This window comes from Prionailurus bengalensis, chromosome C2 (genome assembly GCF_016509475.1).
Source record: "Prionailurus bengalensis isolate Pbe53 chromosome C2, Fcat_Pben_1.1_paternal_pri, whole genome shotgun sequence".
In the NCBI taxonomy this organism is placed as follows: Eukaryota; Metazoa; Chordata; class Mammalia; order Carnivora; family Felidae; genus Prionailurus; species Prionailurus bengalensis.
In genome coordinates, this window is record NC_057350.1 from 129,787,280 (window position 1) to 129,807,784 (window position 20,505).

Below are 20,505 nucleotides of genomic sequence, written 5' to 3' on the forward strand. Positions count from 1 at the left end.
TGATGGGTGTGCAAAGATATCTCATTGGGTTTTGATTGGATCAGGCACTATTGTGGGTGCTCTTTCAATGATCTGTATACCACAAAAGGCTGGAGAATTTGTAAGGGCAGAACCTATGCCTGTCTCAGTCACCTTCTTGTCTTCACCTGAGTGGTGTGTCTGCCCATAGTCACTATTGGCCAAATAACTGAACAACTGAGGACGAATGAAATTTGGCCCAGGAGTCTTTTCATGACTTAGCATCCAAGCTTTCTCCCTGTCTGGATGGCCCTGACAAGAAGACATCTTGCCGTCTCTTGCTGTTCCTGGGACAGGACTCCCTGTTTGATGGGGGAACCCTGCAGGCCAGCAGTTTTCAAGTGTGTCCTCTACAAACACCAGCGTAGAGGACAGGTGAGGGCGGGGCCAGGCTGTACAGAGCATGTTGTGCCTGGGGGAAGAGAGAGGGCAATGAGGAGGGCAGAACCTCCCTAGCCCCACCATCCAGAGCAGCCCTGGGCAAAGCATGAGGGGCAGATCTGGTCCACAGCCTTCATATTTCCTCTCTGTAGGGCTTTGAGGCCCACTTAGATCAGGGCTATACCCTCTCTGGGAGCATCCCAAATGGGAATTCGAGGAAATCGTGTTAGTAGAGCAAGATTGGTGACTTCAGTGGTTTCCATTGGCCTGGACAAGGTAAGTAAAGAAGGGATCTTATGGGAAGGGAGTCCTCAAGAGCTCTCAAGGCCTTGGGGAGCTGACAGTGCTTACTGGTTGGTGTGGGCATGAGATGGCAGTCCAGCCTGACCAGGTCCCCACAGCCATAGGCAGCATGTTTCTGGGGGCCTCACAGAAGGGTCTAAGGTGCAGCCTGGCTCCTGGGTGTGCAGCCTTGGCTCCCCATTTGTAAGAGGAGAGATTGAACTAGAAGGTCTCAAAGTCCTTTCCAGCTTCCCAAGTCGTATGATTCTTGATTGCTGCCCATGTTTGGTAAGGACAATAAATGCCTTTGGCAAAAGGCTCTCCAGTATGACACAGTGCCAGGCTTATCCAGGAATCAGGCTCAAGGAGTCATGACACAGGAGGGACACATCCAAGGTGGGGGTGACACTGTCTTCTGTGAGACAGAATAACCTTTGTCCTGCTAAAGAGAGCCACACCCTGGGGACCCCAGGCCTGAGGCTGAGCTTACTTCAGGCTGGTAAGCCTGGGGTTTGATCCTGGATCCCCCTTTCGCAACTGGGGGATTCCTCCAGGAATTATGGCATTGGTCTCCATGCACAGCTCCCTGCCTGTTACCCACAGAGGACAAAGAATGGTTCCCCATGAGTGGATAGTGTCCTCTTCCACCTAGGAAGGGCTGCTTGCAGGACAGGAAGCCCACACTCACCTTTCTGTCACCTCCACTCACTCTCAAAAGGCCTGGGAGAAAGGCCAGCTTCGGAGGCCGGCTGGTGGAACCCGGAGACTGGGGTGGTGGTAACCGGCATGCTCTCTCATTGCAGGGAACAGCAGCCGCTTCCAAGCTGAGCTCTGTCAGAAGCACTGGCAGGACCTGCCCCCCAGTAAGTGCCACAGCACCGCCCGGGACTCCCGGAAGGAGACCAGCAGCATGTGGGGTCTCATGGTGGTCGCCCAGCTGCTGGCAGGCGTTGGGACGGTTCCCATTCAGCCATTCGGGATCTCCTACGTGGATGACTTCTCTGAGCCCAACAACTCACCCCTGTACATCTGTGAGTCACAAGCTTGAGGAAGGCTGTGGGGAGGGGCCCAGTCCTGATGTGGCACTCCTTCAGGCCCTGAGGGGCTGAATTGAGACCTAACCCTCTTTGTGCCACAACACAGCAAATGAGGGCAGAGCTTTGGGGAGCAAATAGATCTGGTTTGAAGGCCAGCTCTGTTAATCTACCAGATGTGTGATCCTGGGCAGGTAGCTGGGCCCCAGGACCCCAGGTTCCTCACCTACAGAACAGGGCTAATAGTATCTGTGCACTGGGCAGCTGTGGGATTACATAAGTAATGTATATAACCACTGAGCTGCATGCTGGGCACACAGCAGCTCCTTTATCAGCCCCTTAATGTTATTGTCCTGTCCTCCAGGCACAGGCCGGGGTACACATGTCTTCCCAAACCGTCCACTTAGGGGCAGTTTGGCTTCAAAGAAGCAAAAGCAAAGCAGATAACAGATGACCATCTGACAGCCCCATCCTTCCCTTAGAGCACGGCACACTGAGCATTCTCAGGGCCCACATCCCAAACCAGACAGGGCACACCCACCCACTTGGTGGCCCCACAGCTCCTGCATTTGCAGGAAGCTTCACCCACCAGCACCCCCAGCAGGAAACTTTAAATGCTGAGGAGGCTTTTCCTCTCGGCAAGTGGATCTCTCTGGCAGCTGGCCGGAGGAGAAACAGTTCTGGTTGTGCGCATCTCAGGACCTTGAGGAATTCTGGTCTTGTCTATGGGAAATGCCTTCAGTGTGGACTTGTCAGGGCCAGGGGACAGATTCCTGACATCTCAGGAATCCCTCAGCTAGGGAAACAACCTGGTACCCTTTCAATCTCCTCAGCCTCCTTTCTCTGCTCCTGTTTCCAGCCATCTTATTTGCCATCTCTGTATTCGGGCCAGCTTTCGGGTACCTGCTGGGCTCCGTCATGCTGCAGATCTTCGTGGACTACGGCAGAGTGGACACAGGTGAGTGTGGGCGAGGATGTCCATTCCATCACCGGTTCCACGAAGCAGCCTCCCAAGCCCCAGACAGTCGAGGAAAAAATGAAACTTCCACTCCAGATGCTCAGGACTCCTCTTTCCCTCACTCATTCACTCCTGCAGAGCCTCAGACAGCCAGCCAGAAGCAGACAGCACACCTCCTCTTCCCAGGCTCGGCTGGAAAACACACTTTCTGTCCTCAAGAAGTTTGTAACAGGACACCTTGAGACCTGGAGCAGGGCCTCAGGTGTTGCTAGTACGGCTGCCCGTCTTGGTGGTGGTATTAAAAATAGTTTTATGGGGGCGGCACCTGGGTGGCTCAGTCAGTTTGGCTCAGGTCATGATTTCATGGTTCGTGGGTTTGAGCCCCACGTCTGGTTGTGTGCTCACAGCTCAGAGCCTGGAGCCTGCTTTGGATTCTGTATCTCCTTCTTTCTTTCTGCCCTTCCCCCACTCGTGCTCAGTCTCTCTCTCTCTCAAAAAAAAAAAAATAGTTTTGGGGCGCCTGGGTGGCGCAGTCGGTTAAGCGTCCGACTTCAGCCAGGTCACGATCTCGCGGTCCGGGAGTTCGAGCCCCGCGTCAGGCTCTGGGCTGATGGCTCAGAGCCTGGAGCCTGTTTCTGATTCTGTGTCTCCCTCTCTCTGACCCTCCCCCGTTCATGCTCTGTCTCTCTCTGTCCCAAAAATAAATAAAAACGTTGAAAAAAAAATTAAAAAAAAAAAGTTTTATGGTTCTTTGATTCTAAGATGGTTTTGATTGTTTAAAAAAAAAAGATCTGATAAGAGCTGTTTTGAGGGGAAAAAACCAAGCAGTACACAAAATATACACATGGATTATGAGTCACATCCAGAAGGGTATAAGATCGTGTTTAACTCTGTGGGCATTGGTAGTAGACAACCTGTGTCTAATGCTGATTCCACCTCTCACTGGTTGAGTGCTCTTTAGCAAGTGTCTTTATCTTTCTGTGCCTCAGTTTTCTCATCTGTAAGATGGGGCTAGTGATAGTAAAATAGAGTTGTTGTAAGGATTAGCACATGCCTGATATATATTAAGAGGTTCACAGGTGTGAGCTCTTGTTCTTCACAAAATGGTATGGACCAAATCACTGTGTATCTTAGAAAGAGAAAATACAGGGGCGCCTGGGTGGCTCAGTCGGTTAGGCGGCCGACTTCAGGCTCAGGTCATGATCTCGCAGTCCGTGAGTTCGAGCCCTGCGTCGGGCTCTGTGCTGACAGCTCAGAGCCTGGAGCCTGTTTCAGATTCTGTGTCTCCCTCTCTCTGACCCTCCCCCGTTCATGCTTTGTCTCTCTTTGTCTCAAAAATAAATAAACGTTAAAAAAAAAAAAAGAGAAAATACAATCCATAGACCAGGGCACAAGCACTGAGTTAACCATTCATGGAGCCAGCCCCATGATGAATCCTGCAAGGGCTCCTCGCCTTTGTAAGCTTGTTCCATGGCACCCAGCCTCCCACAAGGCAGGGAGGGCCAGCACTATAACAGAGGGGCGGGCGAAGTGCTTTGGAAGCTCCAAGCAGGCAGGAGACAGTGCTACTTCCTGAGGTGGGCAGGGAGGGCTTCTCAGGCAGCTGATGTCTGCATCAAGCCCCACTGATGGGTGGGATTTCTGCAGGTAGTACTGGGAGGGAAGGCCCTCCAGGTGGAGAAAAACTCGTGGACAAAGCCAAGAGGTGGAATGTGTGTGGGGTGTGAGGGTGATACATAAAGTTCCTGCCAGCCAGAAGATATGGCTGGAAGGCAGGTCTAAGCCAGACCCTCAGGAATAATGCTCTCAACAGTTCTTCACACACAGATCAGGGTCTGCCCATCTCACAAAGAATGTAGACAGGCATTAAACCTGCCATGCTGCCAGAGTCCACAGACTCCTGTTCCTGGGGACCATCAGACCATGATGCCTTCCTTGTGGTATCTCCTGCCTTGACTTCACATGATGGGGAAAAGCCAGGGGAAGCTTTCTGCCTCAGGGTCAAGCCATCTTTGCCCTTTTACTGGCACTTCCTGAGTTGATTCTTGCCTCTTATTGTCCAAAAAGACTAGCAGCTGAGCGCCTAGTACCAGGGACAGTGCCTAGAGATGTCTGTCATTGTTTGGCTGCAGGCCATACTGCTACCTTCTCCTTCCCTCTATGCCCCTGTAGTTTCTTTACAAAGAGAAACACAATGGCAGACTCTCAGATGCAGATGGGAGACCTGCCAGGAAAACCATTTCCTTTGGAGGCCAAGGAGCCCACTCTGATGATTGTTGTTCCTTCAGGCTCCTCCTAAGGACTATGGGGATTCCTTTCTTAGGGTCAATAAAGTTGGGAAGCAATAGCATTCAGTGGTTAAGAATGGTTAAAATTGAGCAATCAAATGGCACTCACTAGCCTTAACCTTGCACCAGGGCAAGGTTGACTTCTCTGGTCCTCAGTGTTCTGATTGGTTAGAGGAGAATGGATGCAGCCTCCTTTGCTATTATTCCTACCAGGGGTTGGGAATAAAATAAGGTGAGGCCAAGGTTCTGATTCCTTCAGCCTGGGGATTCTCTGATGCTCTCCTTTATGCAGAGTGGCCACTATGCTCTGGAGACCAGATGGCCTGGAGAGGGAATGTTGTCTTGACCCAGGTTCTAGCTCATGGCTTACCTCTTCTCTATCCTGGGAAGAAAGTTCCCTTGATCAGAGGCCCTCATTCCAGTAAAGTGAGATTCCGTATTCATCCAGAAAACACTTGTTCCCTTTGCTTTCTCTCCAGCTGCAGTTAACCTGAGCCCCGGAGACCCCCGGTGGATTGGAGCCTGGTGGCTCGGGCTGCTCATCTCCTCAGCCTCCTTGGTTCTCACCTCTTTCCCCTTTTTTTTCTTTCCTCGAACAATGATCAGGGAAGTGGAGGTAAGGTTCTGAGAACCCCTGACTCTACCTATAGAACTTCAAGAAAGGGAGGTGGGGATCAAATTAAACCGAACTGAGAAGCTGCAGCAAGTTAAGCAAATTCTGCATGAAATCTAAATGAGTTGCATGATACAGGACTTCTCAAAGGCTTTAGGTGAGAGTGCTGGTGAATTCCCTAAAGATGGGTTCTCACCAGTGTCCCCTTACCACTTCAACACCTCAGGTGTCAGGACAGCTTCAGGGAATGTAGTTTGGGAAACTACATGAGTAGTTGAACAAATGAGTTCATCTAAACTGGGATAAAGAGTTAAGAGCTAGTAAAAGCAGAATATATGACCTGGCACCATCTGAACCTGCAGGACTGAGTGGGAAGAGGGTCCCTAGAGCTAAAGAGCGTAAGGGTGGCCTGAGAGTGAGCTTACTCTGAGCACTTGGACCTTCCATGTGTCTGCCAGCCCTGTCTGCTGGGAACGAAGTCAGGAAAAGATGAAAATGGAAAACAGAGAAGTCTGGTGGGGCTCTGATGTTAGGCTGAGGGTCTAAAACTTAAAGTTCTGGGGCACTGCAGTAACTGGGTGGCCAGCTGGGTTGAAGGTCAGGGAGTCAGGGAGGAGTGAAGGCTGACCATCTGAAAAAGCCGGTGTAGAGACAGGGGATGGATGAGACTGAGCACCGGGGCAGTGGTTGCTGGACAGCTGAGGCAAGGGCAGGCAGAGATATTCTTGGAGGGGGTGCCAAGGACTCAGCAGTGAGCCAGACTGGAGGAGAAGAGGGACCGAAGTTAGCATCAAGGTTCTGAGCCAAAGCTCCACATTGGGCAGTGAGATGTAGGCCCCTGTGTGGGAGGAGGAACAGGGGTAGGAGAGCCTTCGCTTGTCTTGGGGAAGAGTTTTGGAGGTTGGCAGTACATCGTGGTGGTTTTGGAGTCAGGCAAACCTGAGTCTGAGTCCAGGTGTGTCACTTGAAACCTTGCCAAGTGATCTTGGACAAGCTTCCTTGTGTCTAAGTTTCCTTTACAATACTGGAGATAGAGCACCTGTCTCAGAAGAGGCCATGAGGAGTGACAGTGCATGTGGCATGCTGGGCACGGTGTCCAATGTGGACTAAGCACTCAGTGCATGGGAGCTCCCACGCCTGGTAGTGTGTTCCCCTGGGGGGCCGTGCACACCTGTGTAGGGGTGCAGAGCTGCAGCTGATGAGTTCATAAGTGGTAGGCGAGCTCACTGAAGTGGTATGAACAGAAAGCGTGGGCCAGGGGCCTGGACCAAGCCTTGGTTGAGCAGGACTCAACTCTGGGCCCGGAAGGAAGCAGTGACTCCATAGAGGAGATAGAAAGAAAGAGCTGGAAACAGAGGTCATTCTAGACCAGTGTATCCCAGAAGCCTGCAGCCCCTGGAATCTGAGGACAGGGAAGAAGTGCAGCCACGACAGAGAGACAGGGAGTGAGATCTGATCAGATACCTTTTGGCATCAGTCACGGGAAAGTTAGAGGTGATAACATGCTCAGAGGTATTTCAGGAGACATTGGCATAGATGTGTTCTGGCTGGCAGCCACAACTCTGGGTTCACTAACATGCAGGTGGTGTTCGTTTCAAGAGAGCATTCTCTGGGTGCCCTCCCACACCCACACACACACCCACACACACACCCACACACACACACACCTCGGGTGGGCAGCTCACTGCTGCCCATCCCTGAGCCACCAAGACCAGGAGGGTCAAGGGCCCAGGGAAGGGTCACAACAAGGAGCCTCGGACATTAACATTCACCTCCTTCTCTGCCTTCAGAGGTCTCCTGCCATAGTGGACGAGGCAAGGAAGATGGACGAGGTCAAGCCAAGAAGCTCCCTGCTGGATTTCATTAAACGTAACTGACTGACCTGGCAAAGCCCTGGAGGTGGGGGGGGGGTTCTGTCTTGAGGGAGGTTCAGGGGGTACCCCAGCCCATGTGGTGTTGTGTGTGGTGAAGGTCAGTAAGAACAGGTGGTCTGTAACTGGCCCATCTCCCAGGAGGGGTTCTGCCAGGGGTCCTGGTGACTGCTTCTTTGCAGGTCTCAGGAGACTCAGATTTAGCAGTCAGCCCTGCCTCCATGGTCTGGCCCCGTGTTCTGTCCCCTCCTTTCACATGGAGGTGGCTGTCATGTGAGGAGAATGTTCCCGGTGTTAGTCCTATTTCTATCCAGCCTCCGCCTGATATCTTGTAGGCATGTCCTCATTTTACTTAGCCTGTGAGTATGTTGAGTGGGAGTCGAGCGGCTCTGTGCCCCCAGACTGGCCACTGAACACTTTGGTGCCTCAGATCTGCCATGAGAAAGAGAGGAAAGCTGCCTGGAGGAGGAGGAAGGGCAGTGACCTAGTATCAAGGTACCCCTGGGCTGACTACCACGAAGGCCTGGCCCCTGACAGCCGTCTGATTACAGGGTTTCCCCGCATCTTCCTGAGGTTGCTGATGAACCCGCTCTTCATGCTGGTGGTCCTGGCCCAGTGCACCTTCTCCTCTGTCATTGCCGGCCTCTCCACATTCCTCAACAAATTCCTGGAGAAGCAGTATGGTGCCTCCGCAGCCTATGCCAACTTCCTCATCGGTGAGTCCAGAGGGTGAGGGCGCTGTAGGAGCTAGGGGGCCTGCCTGAAGGAGAGGCTGGGCCCTCTGCCGCCCATACAGGATGGGTGAGGCCAGACCGGACACAGATAAGAGCCAGAAGAGGACTGTGGCCCTGGGGAAAGAATTTTAAGGACACTTTTCCTGGTTAGCCATCTAGAAGGTCTTTGGCAGATCTCTGGGGCCCCTATAATTCCAGGCAGGGAGAGGCAGAGGCTGGGGTCTGCCTTCCTTCCCATCAGAGGAGCTGGAAGCCTAAGGGCTTCCCAAAGGTCCTGACATCATCCAGGGCAACAGAGGAAAGAGAAAGGTGTAATTTGGGACTAGGCAAAATGCCTCCTGGTTTTTTCCCTTCTTCACCAAGGACTTGAATACATTCGCCTGGGTAAGGAGTATGTGGCCCAGTGATTCTCCACCCTGGCTGCACTTTAGGACCCCCTGGACAGCTTTAAAAAGTACAGATACCCAGGCCCCACCCTCAGTCAATGAAAGCAGAATCTCTGGGTGGGGCCCAGCATTGGTATTTTTTGCCAATTGAGATTGAGAATCACTGATGTGGTCCCAACCAAGTACTGAAGTGAATTATTGAGCCCAGTCCACAGGTGAGTGGACTGTGGGATGTGGCAAGGTGGCCAGGGCCTCACCCCTCTAGCTTTCAGGCACCAACCAGCACATCAGGCAGGGAGCACCACTGTGTGACTCATGTGGTGACAGTGAGGGTGCAATGAGGGGCCAGGTAATGAAAAGCACTTACTAAATGCACATTCAACCCACATCTCTGTGACTGCAAGGGCCCCATTTATTTCTCTCTCCTTTGCACAAGCAGGACAATCTGCTACATCAAGAGAACTCTGTAGATGTGTCTGGCAAACAGTAAGCGCTGAATTAATGTCAGCTCTTACAGCATTTGAATGTATCAAATGTCCCTTCAGGTAGTCGTGTCTCCTTGTCCATGGTTCAGCTCAGTGTTTGCAGCTCCTCACAAGACTCCCAGTCCTGTACACCCACACCAGCTTCTCTTTACCTGTAGGTGCTGTGAACCTCCCTGCCGCAGCCTTGGGGATGCTGTTTGGAGGAATCCTCATGAAACGTTTCGTTTTCTCTCTGCAAACCATTCCCCGCGTGGCTGCCACCATCATCACCATCTCCATGATCCTCTGTGCCCCTCTCTTCTTCATGGGATGCTCTACCCCCACTATAGCAGAGGTCTACCCCCCCAGGTAATGGGAATGAGAGGTGAGAAGATCCCCTTCACTGAGGCCAGAGCCTGGATCTGGCTGTCGTGTATCTTCCTTTCTGCTTCCTCAACTCCTCTCTTCTCTCCTTTCCGCCTTTGATCTAATCTCCTGTGTGGCAACTTAGAAAATGAGGCCTTGAATAATATGCTCACTTATGAAAAGAAATCAGAGAGTCCTATTGGGTCACCAGCAATCAGGGTCAGAGGTCTGTCTTTTGTTTTGTTTTGTTTTGTTTTGTTTTGTTTTTAAGAAGTACCAAAAACTGGTTAATTTGGTTTCAGGATGAATCTGTAGGGCTGTGAGCCTCAGGAACCAGGAAATAAGCTATGTTTAGCATCAGCTCTGTGCCAGCTACAATTACAAAGTCTCCTTGAGCTGCTGAAGAAAGATGAGAGAAGGGGACTTGAAAAGATCTGGGAAACAACAATGAAAGTGATGGCAGACTCAAACAAAATTAGGGCAGGTGAGGAAGAGGGCAGGTAAAGTACACCTGTCGGTTTGCATAAAGCAACCTGGTCCTAAGTTTTGAATCTGGTGTCATGTTCAGGAAGAGCTTTAGGGGCCTGTGAGGGAAGGGTGCTGAACAAAGAGCATTTGTTTTTGCCTGAGTGCCCCTTCCTACGACTTCTTTTACATTTTGCCTAACAAGGTTGCAACGTTTGGACATACTGTACCTTTCTGTCTTGGTATTTTCTCTTTTTCTCTGAAATTACCTCTTCTGTCTTTGGTGGGTGAAGGACGGAAGGGAGGGCTGCTCAGGGCGGGCCCCCCCCCCCCCCCACCACCACCAGGGTGCGTTGTTCTGCAGGCTGACTGTGGATCGAGAGAGGCCGAGAGAGCTTGGAGCCCCTGGGCTGCTCTGAGTGGGGGTTTTTAGCACAGGGCTCTGTCATCAGACTGGGGAGAGTCTGGCACAGCCCTTTGTAGCTGGGGAAAGTTACTTGTCTCATCTGCAGTTTTCTCATCACAGAAGCAATGGAATTAATTGAAGAGTTGTCATGATGGCTGGGTGAAAAGCCGTGAGCATGGTTCCTGGCACATAAGAGGCACCCCATTACTGTTAACTATCAGTGGTGTCATTGTTTTAGCAGCCCCCTGCCTTGGGGTTTGTCAGCCTATGCCTACCCTCCCCAGAGATGATCATGAACATCAGATGTGGCGGGGGGGGTGGGTGAGAATGGTGAGGTCAGCTGGTGAAATCCCCTTGGGTGCAGCACAGGGGGTGGAGCGACCTAGGCAATGTCTCCATAGACCCAGAGACTGGAGCCCTCTTGACCCCAGATTGCCTCAAGGAGCCCCAGCCTTCCCTCAGCCTGAGCACAGATGGAGAAGGGAAGGGAAATATTGCCTGTGACTTTGCATAGCATCTGCCGTCTCTTTCATAGGAGTCCTGGCTGGTTGGGTATCTTGACGTCTTTCTTCAGTGTGGGGTTTGCTGACCATGCCTTGCCGAGCTGCACCTCGTGATGCCATGAGCCCTGATCAGGCAGTCAATTCACCATCGGCTCCGATAAGCATCATTCAGGTCCCAGGGTGGCGCTGGCCCAAGACAGAGACGCACAGGCACACTAAACAGGCGGGAAACTCACACTGGGCTGGCGTGAGTAGACTTTTCTTTGGTCTTGCTTTGTTTGATTCCCCATTTCCTGTTTTGCTGGCAGGACATCAAGTCCTATACATCCGCAGACTCCCGCCTGCCGCAAGGACTGCTCGTGCCCAGATTCCATCTTCCACCCGGTCTGCGGAGACAATGGAGTGGAGTACCTCTCCCCGTGCCACGCCGGCTGCAGTGAGATTAACGTCAGCTCGGTAGCCTCCAAGCAGCTGGTAAGGGTGGGAGAAGCCCCGTGGGGTCTCTGGGCTCAGCATGTGCCCTCGCAGACCACTCCTAGGCTCCAGGATGGGCAGACTGCCACCCGCCCCACACTCATTCCCAGCTTCTGGCCTCTGGGCCACACCCGCCCTCTCTCCACCTCCCCTTCCCTAAGGTCATGACCAGATGCCTACAGCCCAAAGTCAATTAAAGATTGGCCGATGTTCAACAGATTCACATTCCTGAGGCCTAACAATGCTCAGAGCAGAAACAAGCCAAAGAACTGCTTCAGCTGAGGCCTTTGAGCCTCATCCCGAAGGATCCTAATGGGCATCCTGGATCCTGCATACTGGCTGTATGGAAAGCCACAGAGGCAGGCCTAGATAAACTGAGGGCAGAGGATCTTCTGTGATGTGGCCCCAGAAGGTTAGAGCTGGAAGTGTGACCTAGGGCATTCAGTGGAACCTGTCAGCCCCTACATGTGGCCACACAACTGACCTGAAGTCCTGAGCTATTTAGGGACAGATCTGGGACTAGAACCCAGGACTCGGCCTCAGTCTGGGACACATCTGTTCAAGGTCACATATCTCCTCACGAGCAGCCTTCCAGTGGTGCAACCAACATTCACTATGCCCACCTGGCAAGGCTCTAATAGCCCTCTGAGTGCTATGACTCCTGGATTCTAGGGTCAGTCAGCAGCAAACCAAGTCAAGACATTTGTTCAGTTATTCAACAAATATTTAGTGAACATCCAGCATGGCCACAGAAGTTGAGGATTCAGCAGTGAACCCATCAGACAAGGTGCCTGCTCTCAATGAGTTTGCATTCTATCAAATAAACTCACAAGATAGTTTTAGAATATAATCCATGCCCCCAAGAGACTTAATGGACAGAGAGTGTCTGGGGGCCTCCCTGAGGAGGTGACATTAGAACTGAACAACCAGAAGAGGAAGACCCTAGAAAGTCCTGGAAGTGAGGCATTCCAGGTAAAGAAACAGCAAGAGCAATGCCCTAGGGCATGACCTAGCTAGGTGCAGGAGAAAGCAGAGAAGGCCAGGGTTGGTGCTGAGAGGCATGTCACACATAGGCCAAGGCTGGCCAGGCCAGGCCTAGGATTTGGATCTACCTTTTCCTAAAAGCAATGGAAAGTCTGTTCAGTTCTTCTAAAGATGCCTTAAGGAAAAGCATACACCTCGTTCCTTTAAGCCTGTGTGGAAGGCATGGACAAGGCTAGCCCCACTTAGCATCATCCTCTGAGAGCACAGGGCAAGGCTGCTCCCACAGCCACCTCTGTGGGCAGGTGGAGGACAAGGAGTGCAGACATGATGCTCTCTCCATTGCCTTCTAGTCAAATGAGTCTGTGGTGGCTTCTGTGGTTTCCTTATCTTTATTTACTTACCTCTGACTCATCTGCTTCCAGAAATCATCTTGACAGGTTTCCAATAATTACACAGAGCCATTAGCATAATATCAAGAACAGACGGTAAATTACAAAGGGAAAAGATCTATGTTAAAAAAAAAAAATCCAGACTGAGGGAACTAATAGCCATACTGCACATAACTTATTTCTGAGCTTCCTGGCAGCCAAAACAAAGAAGGTGTGTAGTTCCTGCTGTCTGCCAGAAGGGGGCATCCTAGCTCCTTAGTTCTGGTCCTAGCCTTGTAACTGCTATGACACTTAAATGGTCATAGGCTAATCCATCAGATGCTGTGAAAGGTAAGGTGAAGACCACCTGTCACGGGCAGTGACCACCAAGGCCAGTCTTACAAGAGCGCTGAACCATCTGGACTCGCAGATTTCAGACAGGGACCTCCTTCGCTAGAGGCCTTCACAGACGGGAGGAGTTCCGCTCAGGCAGAGGCCTAACAGATGAAGAGCTCAGCGGATTCAGCTAGGTTCCCACTGCTGTCTCCTATTTATACCTTTCTTACCTTCTGTGCAATAAGCACACAAACTGCAAGAACAACCACCCATGAAACCACTGCTGCTGGGCACAGGCCGGCCTGGCCCTGAAGAGAGCCCTCCCAGCCCCTGGTCCCAAGCTGGGTAGGCCTTGCCTGGCAGTGGGATCCTGCATGTCCTGATGTGAGTGGAACCGCTGGAGGGGCCCAGCCCATGCTAGATGACCAGTTTTGGTGAAGATGGTTTTGATTGCCCAGAGGTCAGAGGTGGTATCCATGGGGCACCTCGAACCCCTCACCGGGTCTGCTCTCCAGCCTCCACATGCAGCATCGCCCAGCTCCCCAGGGCAGAGCTGTCAAAACCTGAGGGGCTCTTAGGCTAGAGCTGGTGCAGGCGTTTGTCACGTGTGGAGGCCAAATAATAACAGCAGATTTCCCCCTCCCCTCTCCCTCTCCTTCCCAAGACCTATTTGAACTGCAGCTGTGTGACCGGGGCGTCCTCTTCAGCCAAGACGGGATCATGCCCCATCCCCTGTGCCCACTTCCTGCTCCCGGCCATCTTCCTCATCTCCTTCGTGGCCCTCATAGCCTGCATCTCCCACAACCCGCTCTACATGATGGTTCTGCGGTGAGTGCGCCTCTCCTTCCCCATGCTGCCTGCTTCTGCCTCTCCTTCCTTTCCCTCAGAGTCCTTTGAACACCAATCTGCAATGCTCTTTGGATGATGCGGGACGGTGATACTAACACAACAATGCCGGGGGCCCTGCCAAGCCAGACTCGGTGCGGAGCCCCTCACTGTGCTGCCTCAGTCTGTCTCAGGGCACCCATGTGTCCTGTTGGCACCTCCACTCTGCACTGAGAGACCCCAGCCCTGGGAGGGCAGAGCCATGAACAGTTAAGTCCTGATGAAGCCAGGCTGCCTGGTTCCATGCTGTGGAAATGCCTGTAGATTCACTCATATTTAAATCCTGGAAGAACTGAGAAGAAGGAGGAGAATTGAGTTAGATGCACAAAATCAAGGAAGAAAAATGTGAAAAGTTTTTCCAGAGACAGAATGAAGGCTATGAGGAAGAATGAAAATAAGAAAAGCCCAGTGTGTGAGGAGCCAGGACCAAGTTCTCCAGTCAGAAGGGAGAAGCTGGCCAAGGTGGGAGGGGAGGACAGAGGTGTTCCATTACAGTGGCGGTGAAATGTCTCTGAAGTTTTAGCAGGGAACTGACCCTTCCTTCACCTCATCCTCTGCAAAAGGGAAAACAACATTTCAACCAAGTTCACCTAACCTACCCCTGCCCGCCTCTTTCCTGTCCTCACCCACCTTGAAAGAAGAAAGGGAAAAACACAGGATTTGGATGCCCATTGCTAGGGTCAAAGACCCAGCTCTAGCATGCATTGGCTGAATGCCAACCTCACCGAGTCTCAGTTTCCTCATTTATGAAAAGAGGTTAATGATAATTGACAGGAAAGGACTGGTGTTAGGATTACCTGGTAAATTGCCTTGTAAATATAAGGTATCCTATATATTAGTTAATTATCACTATTAACCAAACTCTAAGAATCATTAACAGGTAGCTAGGTGCCAATGACCTATTCTTCCCAAAAGGCTAAGAGATGAAGAACAGAAGCAGCCACTTGTCAGGACCTGGGATTTTATCCTAATTATAAGTTAGCTTGCAAACTACCAAGCTCCTGTTTTTGTTACTGTTTCAAGAATGCTGGCAGAAGACAGGAGACTCCTGGTTCAAAGATAAAGGACTATTACAGCACAGTAAGGAGCGTGAACATCATTTATCCTTGTGTCCCACATCCCATGGGGTGACCTAGAGCACCCAGGTGTATGTTTCACATGCAGTGAGCTTATGACACAGTGAGGAACACTGAGCTTGAGAGAGTCACAGCTATATAGACCAAGACTGCTCTTAGTCTAGGGGAAGATTTTACCCCATGCCTCCAGGTTGCTCATTGCAACCACCATCCTGAGACACGGCACAGAAAAAGAGCAGTCAGAACCTTGTGTTCTTAGCATATTCCACAGGAACATGTGGGGATGCTCAGAGCCAGAGCATTTTGCTTCTCCCAATACCATCAATACCCTCTTTCTACCACTCCCCACCCTGTGCATTCCAAGCATGAGTACTTTCACCTGAGGCCCCTGGGTGGTGTTACCTCTTGCACCAGGGCCAGATGGGCCATGGAGGACCCTCTAACCCTGAGAAAGATCTGTGGGTGGCCAGGATAAGGAGAGGGAACAGGATAAGGAAATTTCACAGGGAAGTCCCTGAGCAGTCTGCCTCCCAGAGGACTACAACAAGCCTTAGGGATAGGGAAGCTGTGGAGAAGGAGCATCATTTCAACCACAGGATGGGCTTTCCTAGGAAACCTCTCCCTTCTAAGTCTGGCAGGGGCTGAAGCGAAATTGAAGAGGCCCCAGGACCCCAAAATTGTTTAAAGATAAATCCCACTGGGAAAGATGGGAAAACGGATGCTATTTAGTGTGGAGAAGGTGAAGCTTAAAGATGACATTGTAGGTGACCCAACTGTTGTTTGTACCCTGACCCCCAACTAGGCATGGAAATACAGGCTGTGAGGGAAGCTTCACCAGAAATGTGGAAGGAGAGAGTGGGCAGAATGCCAGAGTTAATTCACCTCCAATGTCAGCAGACACCATAAGAGGCTCAAGTTGTCTATCAGAAGGCAAACTGGGGTGCCCAAGCCCCATTCAGTTCAGAATCTAGGGGAGTCTGCCCAGGGACAATTACCAAGACTTATGAATTGGTCCACTGGAGGGACCTATAGGCATAAAGGGAGCATCCATTAGATTGAGATTTGAGGCACTTTCCACTGGGGGGTCCCAAGTGGCTGTCTTTTTCCCCTGCTGCACCCCATGAGTACTGTTTTCACTGGGCCTTCCTTCAGAAGAACTGGAAGAGGGTCCCATTCCACTCTGCTGGCAGGACTGTGGGGACAGAACAAAATGTGTGCAGAGACCTGGAGATTAGTTCTGACTTCCCTTCCTTGATGTCCCCTTGGCCCCGAATGCCCTTCCCCCACAGATACCCACCCAGGAGTGTGGGTTTTCAGAGCACAGAGAAGCCTGATGCCTCTGCAGGCCACCTCCTGGCTCCCCACCTTGTGGATGGGGTGTCCTCCCTTTCTGCCCCACGCCCAGCTGGGATGGCAGGGTCCGGCAATGCCACTGACAGATAGCTTCCCCATCGCTCTCTGAATCTCCTTCCTCAGCCAAACATTCATCCCCTCTTGAGGGAAGAAGGGTAGGGGTAAGACTGGCTACATAATTTGTAGGATCCAGTGCAGAATGAAAATGGGAGGCTCCTGGTTCCAAAATTATTGAGAATTTCAAGACGGCCACAGCAGACCGTTAAACCAAACGTGGGGCCTTTCCGAGGGTGGGGGCCTGGGAGGCTGCACAGGCCACACGCCCAGGAAGCTGGCCCCAGGGAGAGGATTCTTTTCGTTGCACACAGAAGCCTACAGCCCAGGGGCCTTAATTAGACTTTCATCAGGGCTGTCTTTATTGCTATTTACACTCCACGGGAGTTGTTCAGGCCTGCTGCTCTGAACACACCCTTCCCCATCCTTCTGTCTGTTCCCAGCCTTTTCTGCCCTCTGCCTCTTGGAGGGGACACTGGGCAACCCTGAAAGTCACAGGGACCAGTGGTTCTCAAATGCGAGTGTGCAACAGAATCTCGTGGAGGGCTTCCTAAAGCACAGATGTCTGGGCCCCGCTCCCAGAGGATCTGATTCTTAGGTCTGAGGTAGGGCCTGGGAATCTGCCTTTCTAACAAGTTCCTGGGGTGTGGGGAGGTGCTCATGCTGTTGGTCCAGCGATGATGCTTTGAGAACCACAGATATAAACAACAGGAGCACTTGGCTGAGGTGAATCCAGTCGGTCAGGTGGCTGTCAGGCCACTGGAGGGCAGGTTCTGGCATGCTCTGAGGTTGGCTGCCCCTGAGCGAAGGCACAGCCCTCAGTCCTCCAGCTGCTGACTTCCACTCTTCCTTTACAGTGTGGTGAACCAGGAAGAAAAGTCATTTGCCATTGGGGTACAGTTCTTGCTGATGCGCCTGCTGGGTAAGTGTCTGCGATGCCCCCTTCCTTCCTGGGGAGTGGCACCAGGCATCTGAGGGCTGTGAAGTGCAGGTTGGGGCTGCAGGAAGCCCTCTCTCATCTCTGCTGTGAAGAGAAGCTGGGCATAATCAAGCATCAGCAAAGGCCAAGACCCTATATGGACGGTTTCCCTGTTCCTTGAGGTTAGGAAAGATTCCATCTATGGCATTAATTCCAAACAAAACCATGTAAGAAAAATGAAAAGTGGACACAGCTGAGAATACCTAATAAAGAATTGAAGGCAGGTATTTTTTCATCTCTCTCCAAGAACTGGCTGTAGGAACAAAAACCCTGCATTCCTGTCCCAGAACAGCAGCTGAGCCCAGCCCTGGCTTCCCTCCCATTTTACAAAACTCCCTCCCTTGCCTCTATGCAGCAAATATTTCTCATTGAGGTGGGGCAGGGGGAAGCCTCTGTCGACAAGCCCTGCCCATGCTCCAGCAGCCCAGAGCCCACCCTCCATCCGGAGGGATGGAGCTGTGAGCACAGGGTCAGTAATGCTCCGCACCCCCCACCCGAGGGCAAGCTCCCTGGGGGCGTGGTCTGGGGGAGGCTGGGGCATGTGTGGACCTCACCGCCCTTTCCCAGAGGCTCGTGCTGGATCCTCCCTTCTTGACACATTCAGGAATCAATGTGCAGACCCTTACAGTGACAGGTAAACCAAGTAAAGGGACTAAATTCAACTGATTATGAAGGACCCAGTGTGTGCACACTGCAGTGGGGAATATGGCAATTGCCCCAGAGAGACTTCAGTTGCTATGGGAGTGGACTTTCTGACCCTACATGCTGAAATCCCTGCAGGGCCCACCGTGCATTATTATCCAGGAGCCAGGCCTCGCTTGGCCCTCCATTATCGTTCTGGGGTGTGTTGGTGATGTCCCTGGTGGGGCCTGCTGAGCAAGAACCTTTGAGGAATGAACCAGCCTTTTCAATGGGATTTCTCAGGCTCGGGTCACTTGCTCCCCTCCTTCCAGCACGGTGCCTTCGGACCCTCCTCCTCAGGCCTGTATTACCAGCATGGACGATGCAGGGCAGTGGGCTCTACCCTGTCCTGGTGGCAGAGGCACTGCCGTCACCACACCTCCTTGCTGTCCTTTAGCCTATCATACATGATTCATGTATTACTTGCTCCAAAATCTCTGCTGGGAAGGAAACCCTGCATTCTGCCCAACACAGCCAGCAGCTAGGACGGGCTCTGAGGACCTTCTCCTAGCCGCCTTGCAAACAGTCATGGTCCCACTGCTCAAAGCACCTGCTGCCTTTGTTTTCTCATTGGAGCTCAGACAACTCCATCTGGAACCACAGTTAGAAAATCCAGGCTGAAGGCATTTCCATTCATCACCCATGAACACAGCCCCACTCTGGGGTGGAAAGAAGGACATGGATAAAACCCAGCAAGTTTTAAATTACCCACTGAAATTTGGTTGAAAATTTCTCTGGATTTTGTTTCTATTTAGGGAAGCGTCCTTGGTGGACAATCCTTGTGGCCAGTTTCCATCCCCCGCTTAGCTGGAGACTTGGAAGTGAGCAGGGTCTGAGTAGAGAGGCTGGTTCTCAAAGGTTCCCATTATGGGTGGAGCCACAAGCAGATTTCCTCTTTCTTTCTTCCTGAACAGCTTCTCACAGGGCCCTGAAGACAGTCTGGAGACTGTTCTGAGGGCAGGGTTTGGGGTGTGAATCCCAGACAAGCCCCTCCCCAGTCCCGAGACTGCCTAGAACTGTAGCTAACAATACAGGAGTCATTCTGAATATTTAACACCAGGACATCATAGCCTCTGCCTCACCGCTCAGCTGTGGGGAAGTTCAGGGGGCTGGGGTAGAGGCTCTGAGAAGCCAGAGTGTTGGGGGTCTTGTGGGGGTGCCGTCTCAGCCACAGAGGCAGACTGTTGTGGTGAAAGATGGGACCAGAGGAAACCAGGGTTCAGAGCCCAGCCCTGACCCTCCCGGCTATGCAACGGTGAGCTAGCCATGCCCACCTTCCTCCTTCTTAAGACAAGGGTACCCACCCACCTGTGAGGACTTGAGGAGTCGATGCCCTCAGGAGGCTCCTGCCACAAGGTGGAGGTCAGCCTATCTCCACTTGGGACCAATCCAGCGTGAGAACTATGTGGTATGTCTGAGCTGGCATCACGGTGGCCTCTGTGACTCACTGCCCTGAAAGGATGGCTCAGGTCCCTTTTCTAAGCCTCTAGTGAAAGAGGAATTCATGCTTCTTGGGAAGCTATTCGGCTTTCCAAAGTCACTGTGGTTCCCAGGGCTGGGGCAGAGACGGTCTCATTCAGGCAAACCACACAGGGGCGATGGGTGGGTGGGTGTGCTCTCCTGTCACCCGGTCGGGTGCCTCAGCCTGCACCTCCATGTGACTGGACTCTCTCAACTCTCTTCCCACCGACACCAGCCTGGCTGCCATCTCCAGCCCTCTATGGCCTCACCATTGACTACTCTTGCATCCGGTGGAGCTTGCAGTGCTCAGGGAGGCGCGGGGCCTGTGCCTACTACAACAATGATGCTCTCCGAGACAGGTGAGGGCCCGGCAGCCCACCTTGGGGGTGCTGGAGAGGGGGTCAGGCCCCAGCCCAGAGCAGAGGGCAGCCATCTGCTGTGGCAGCTCTGGGGGGGGGGGCGGGGAGGGGGCAGCCAGGCTTCTGAGGGAGGGGACTAGAGGGGCGCTGCCATGGAGAGGGACCAGGGGTCACTGGTGACAGAGAGCCATCCAGGTGATGGAGAGAGAGAGAGAGAGAGAGAGAGCCCACCAGCACATGCACACACTACTGGGAGCTAGCCCCTGGTCCACAGTCCCTCAGGAGGGGAAGCAGCAGAAAGAAGTTTGTCAAAGGGAAAGGGACTGGCTGCAGTCTGAGGCGAGGCTGTGGCTGTGGAATGATGCAGGCCATCTCCCATGCTCTGAGAGAGGTGGCCCCACCATGGCTCATGGCACAGGTCAAGGGCAGGTGGGCCTAACCTGCCTCAGCACCCCTTCCAGCCATCTCACCTGTTGCCCATCACCATATAGACCAGAAACCGAGAGGAGAGTGGGCTTGAGGGGATGGAACAGAGTCTGGAAACGGTGTCAGAGCGGCATAGAAGGCCGGGGGAGGGCTGGACCAAGAGGGCAGTGAGCAGACACCTGTCTCCTGGCTATGCTGGGAGGACCAGATGCTCCAAACTGGCTGGGGCTGCAGTGTTGTCTCTGGCCCTGGGAGCATGATGGGGCAGGGAGAGGGGGGCAGGGAAGGGGGGCAGTGCAG

The 20,505-nt window shown here is 52.5% G+C and overlaps 1 protein-coding gene across 1 annotated transcript in view; it reads left to right on the forward strand.

Annotated features, from left to right (window-relative positions):
- The window catches only part of SLCO2A1 (solute carrier organic anion transporter family member 2A1), an 82,451-nt gene that overhangs the window by 59,747 nt on the left and 2,199 nt on the right, over positions 1 to 20,505 (forward strand). The window contains exons 4-13 of the mRNA XM_043595368.1: positions 1,485 to 1,712; positions 2,575 to 2,673; positions 5,441 to 5,577; positions 7,365 to 7,443; positions 7,997 to 8,161; positions 9,209 to 9,398; positions 11,078 to 11,243; positions 13,596 to 13,759; positions 17,157 to 17,221; positions 19,656 to 19,779. Of these exons, the coding sequence (XP_043451303.1) occupies positions 1,485 to 1,712; positions 2,575 to 2,673; positions 5,441 to 5,577; positions 7,365 to 7,443; positions 7,997 to 8,161; positions 9,209 to 9,398; positions 11,078 to 11,243; positions 13,596 to 13,759; positions 17,157 to 17,221; positions 19,656 to 19,779 (1,417 nt within the window). The remainder of the gene's footprint in view (positions 1 to 1,484; positions 1,713 to 2,574; positions 2,674 to 5,440; positions 5,578 to 7,364; positions 7,444 to 7,996; positions 8,162 to 9,208; positions 9,399 to 11,077; positions 11,244 to 13,595; positions 13,760 to 17,156; positions 17,222 to 19,655; positions 19,780 to 20,505) is intronic.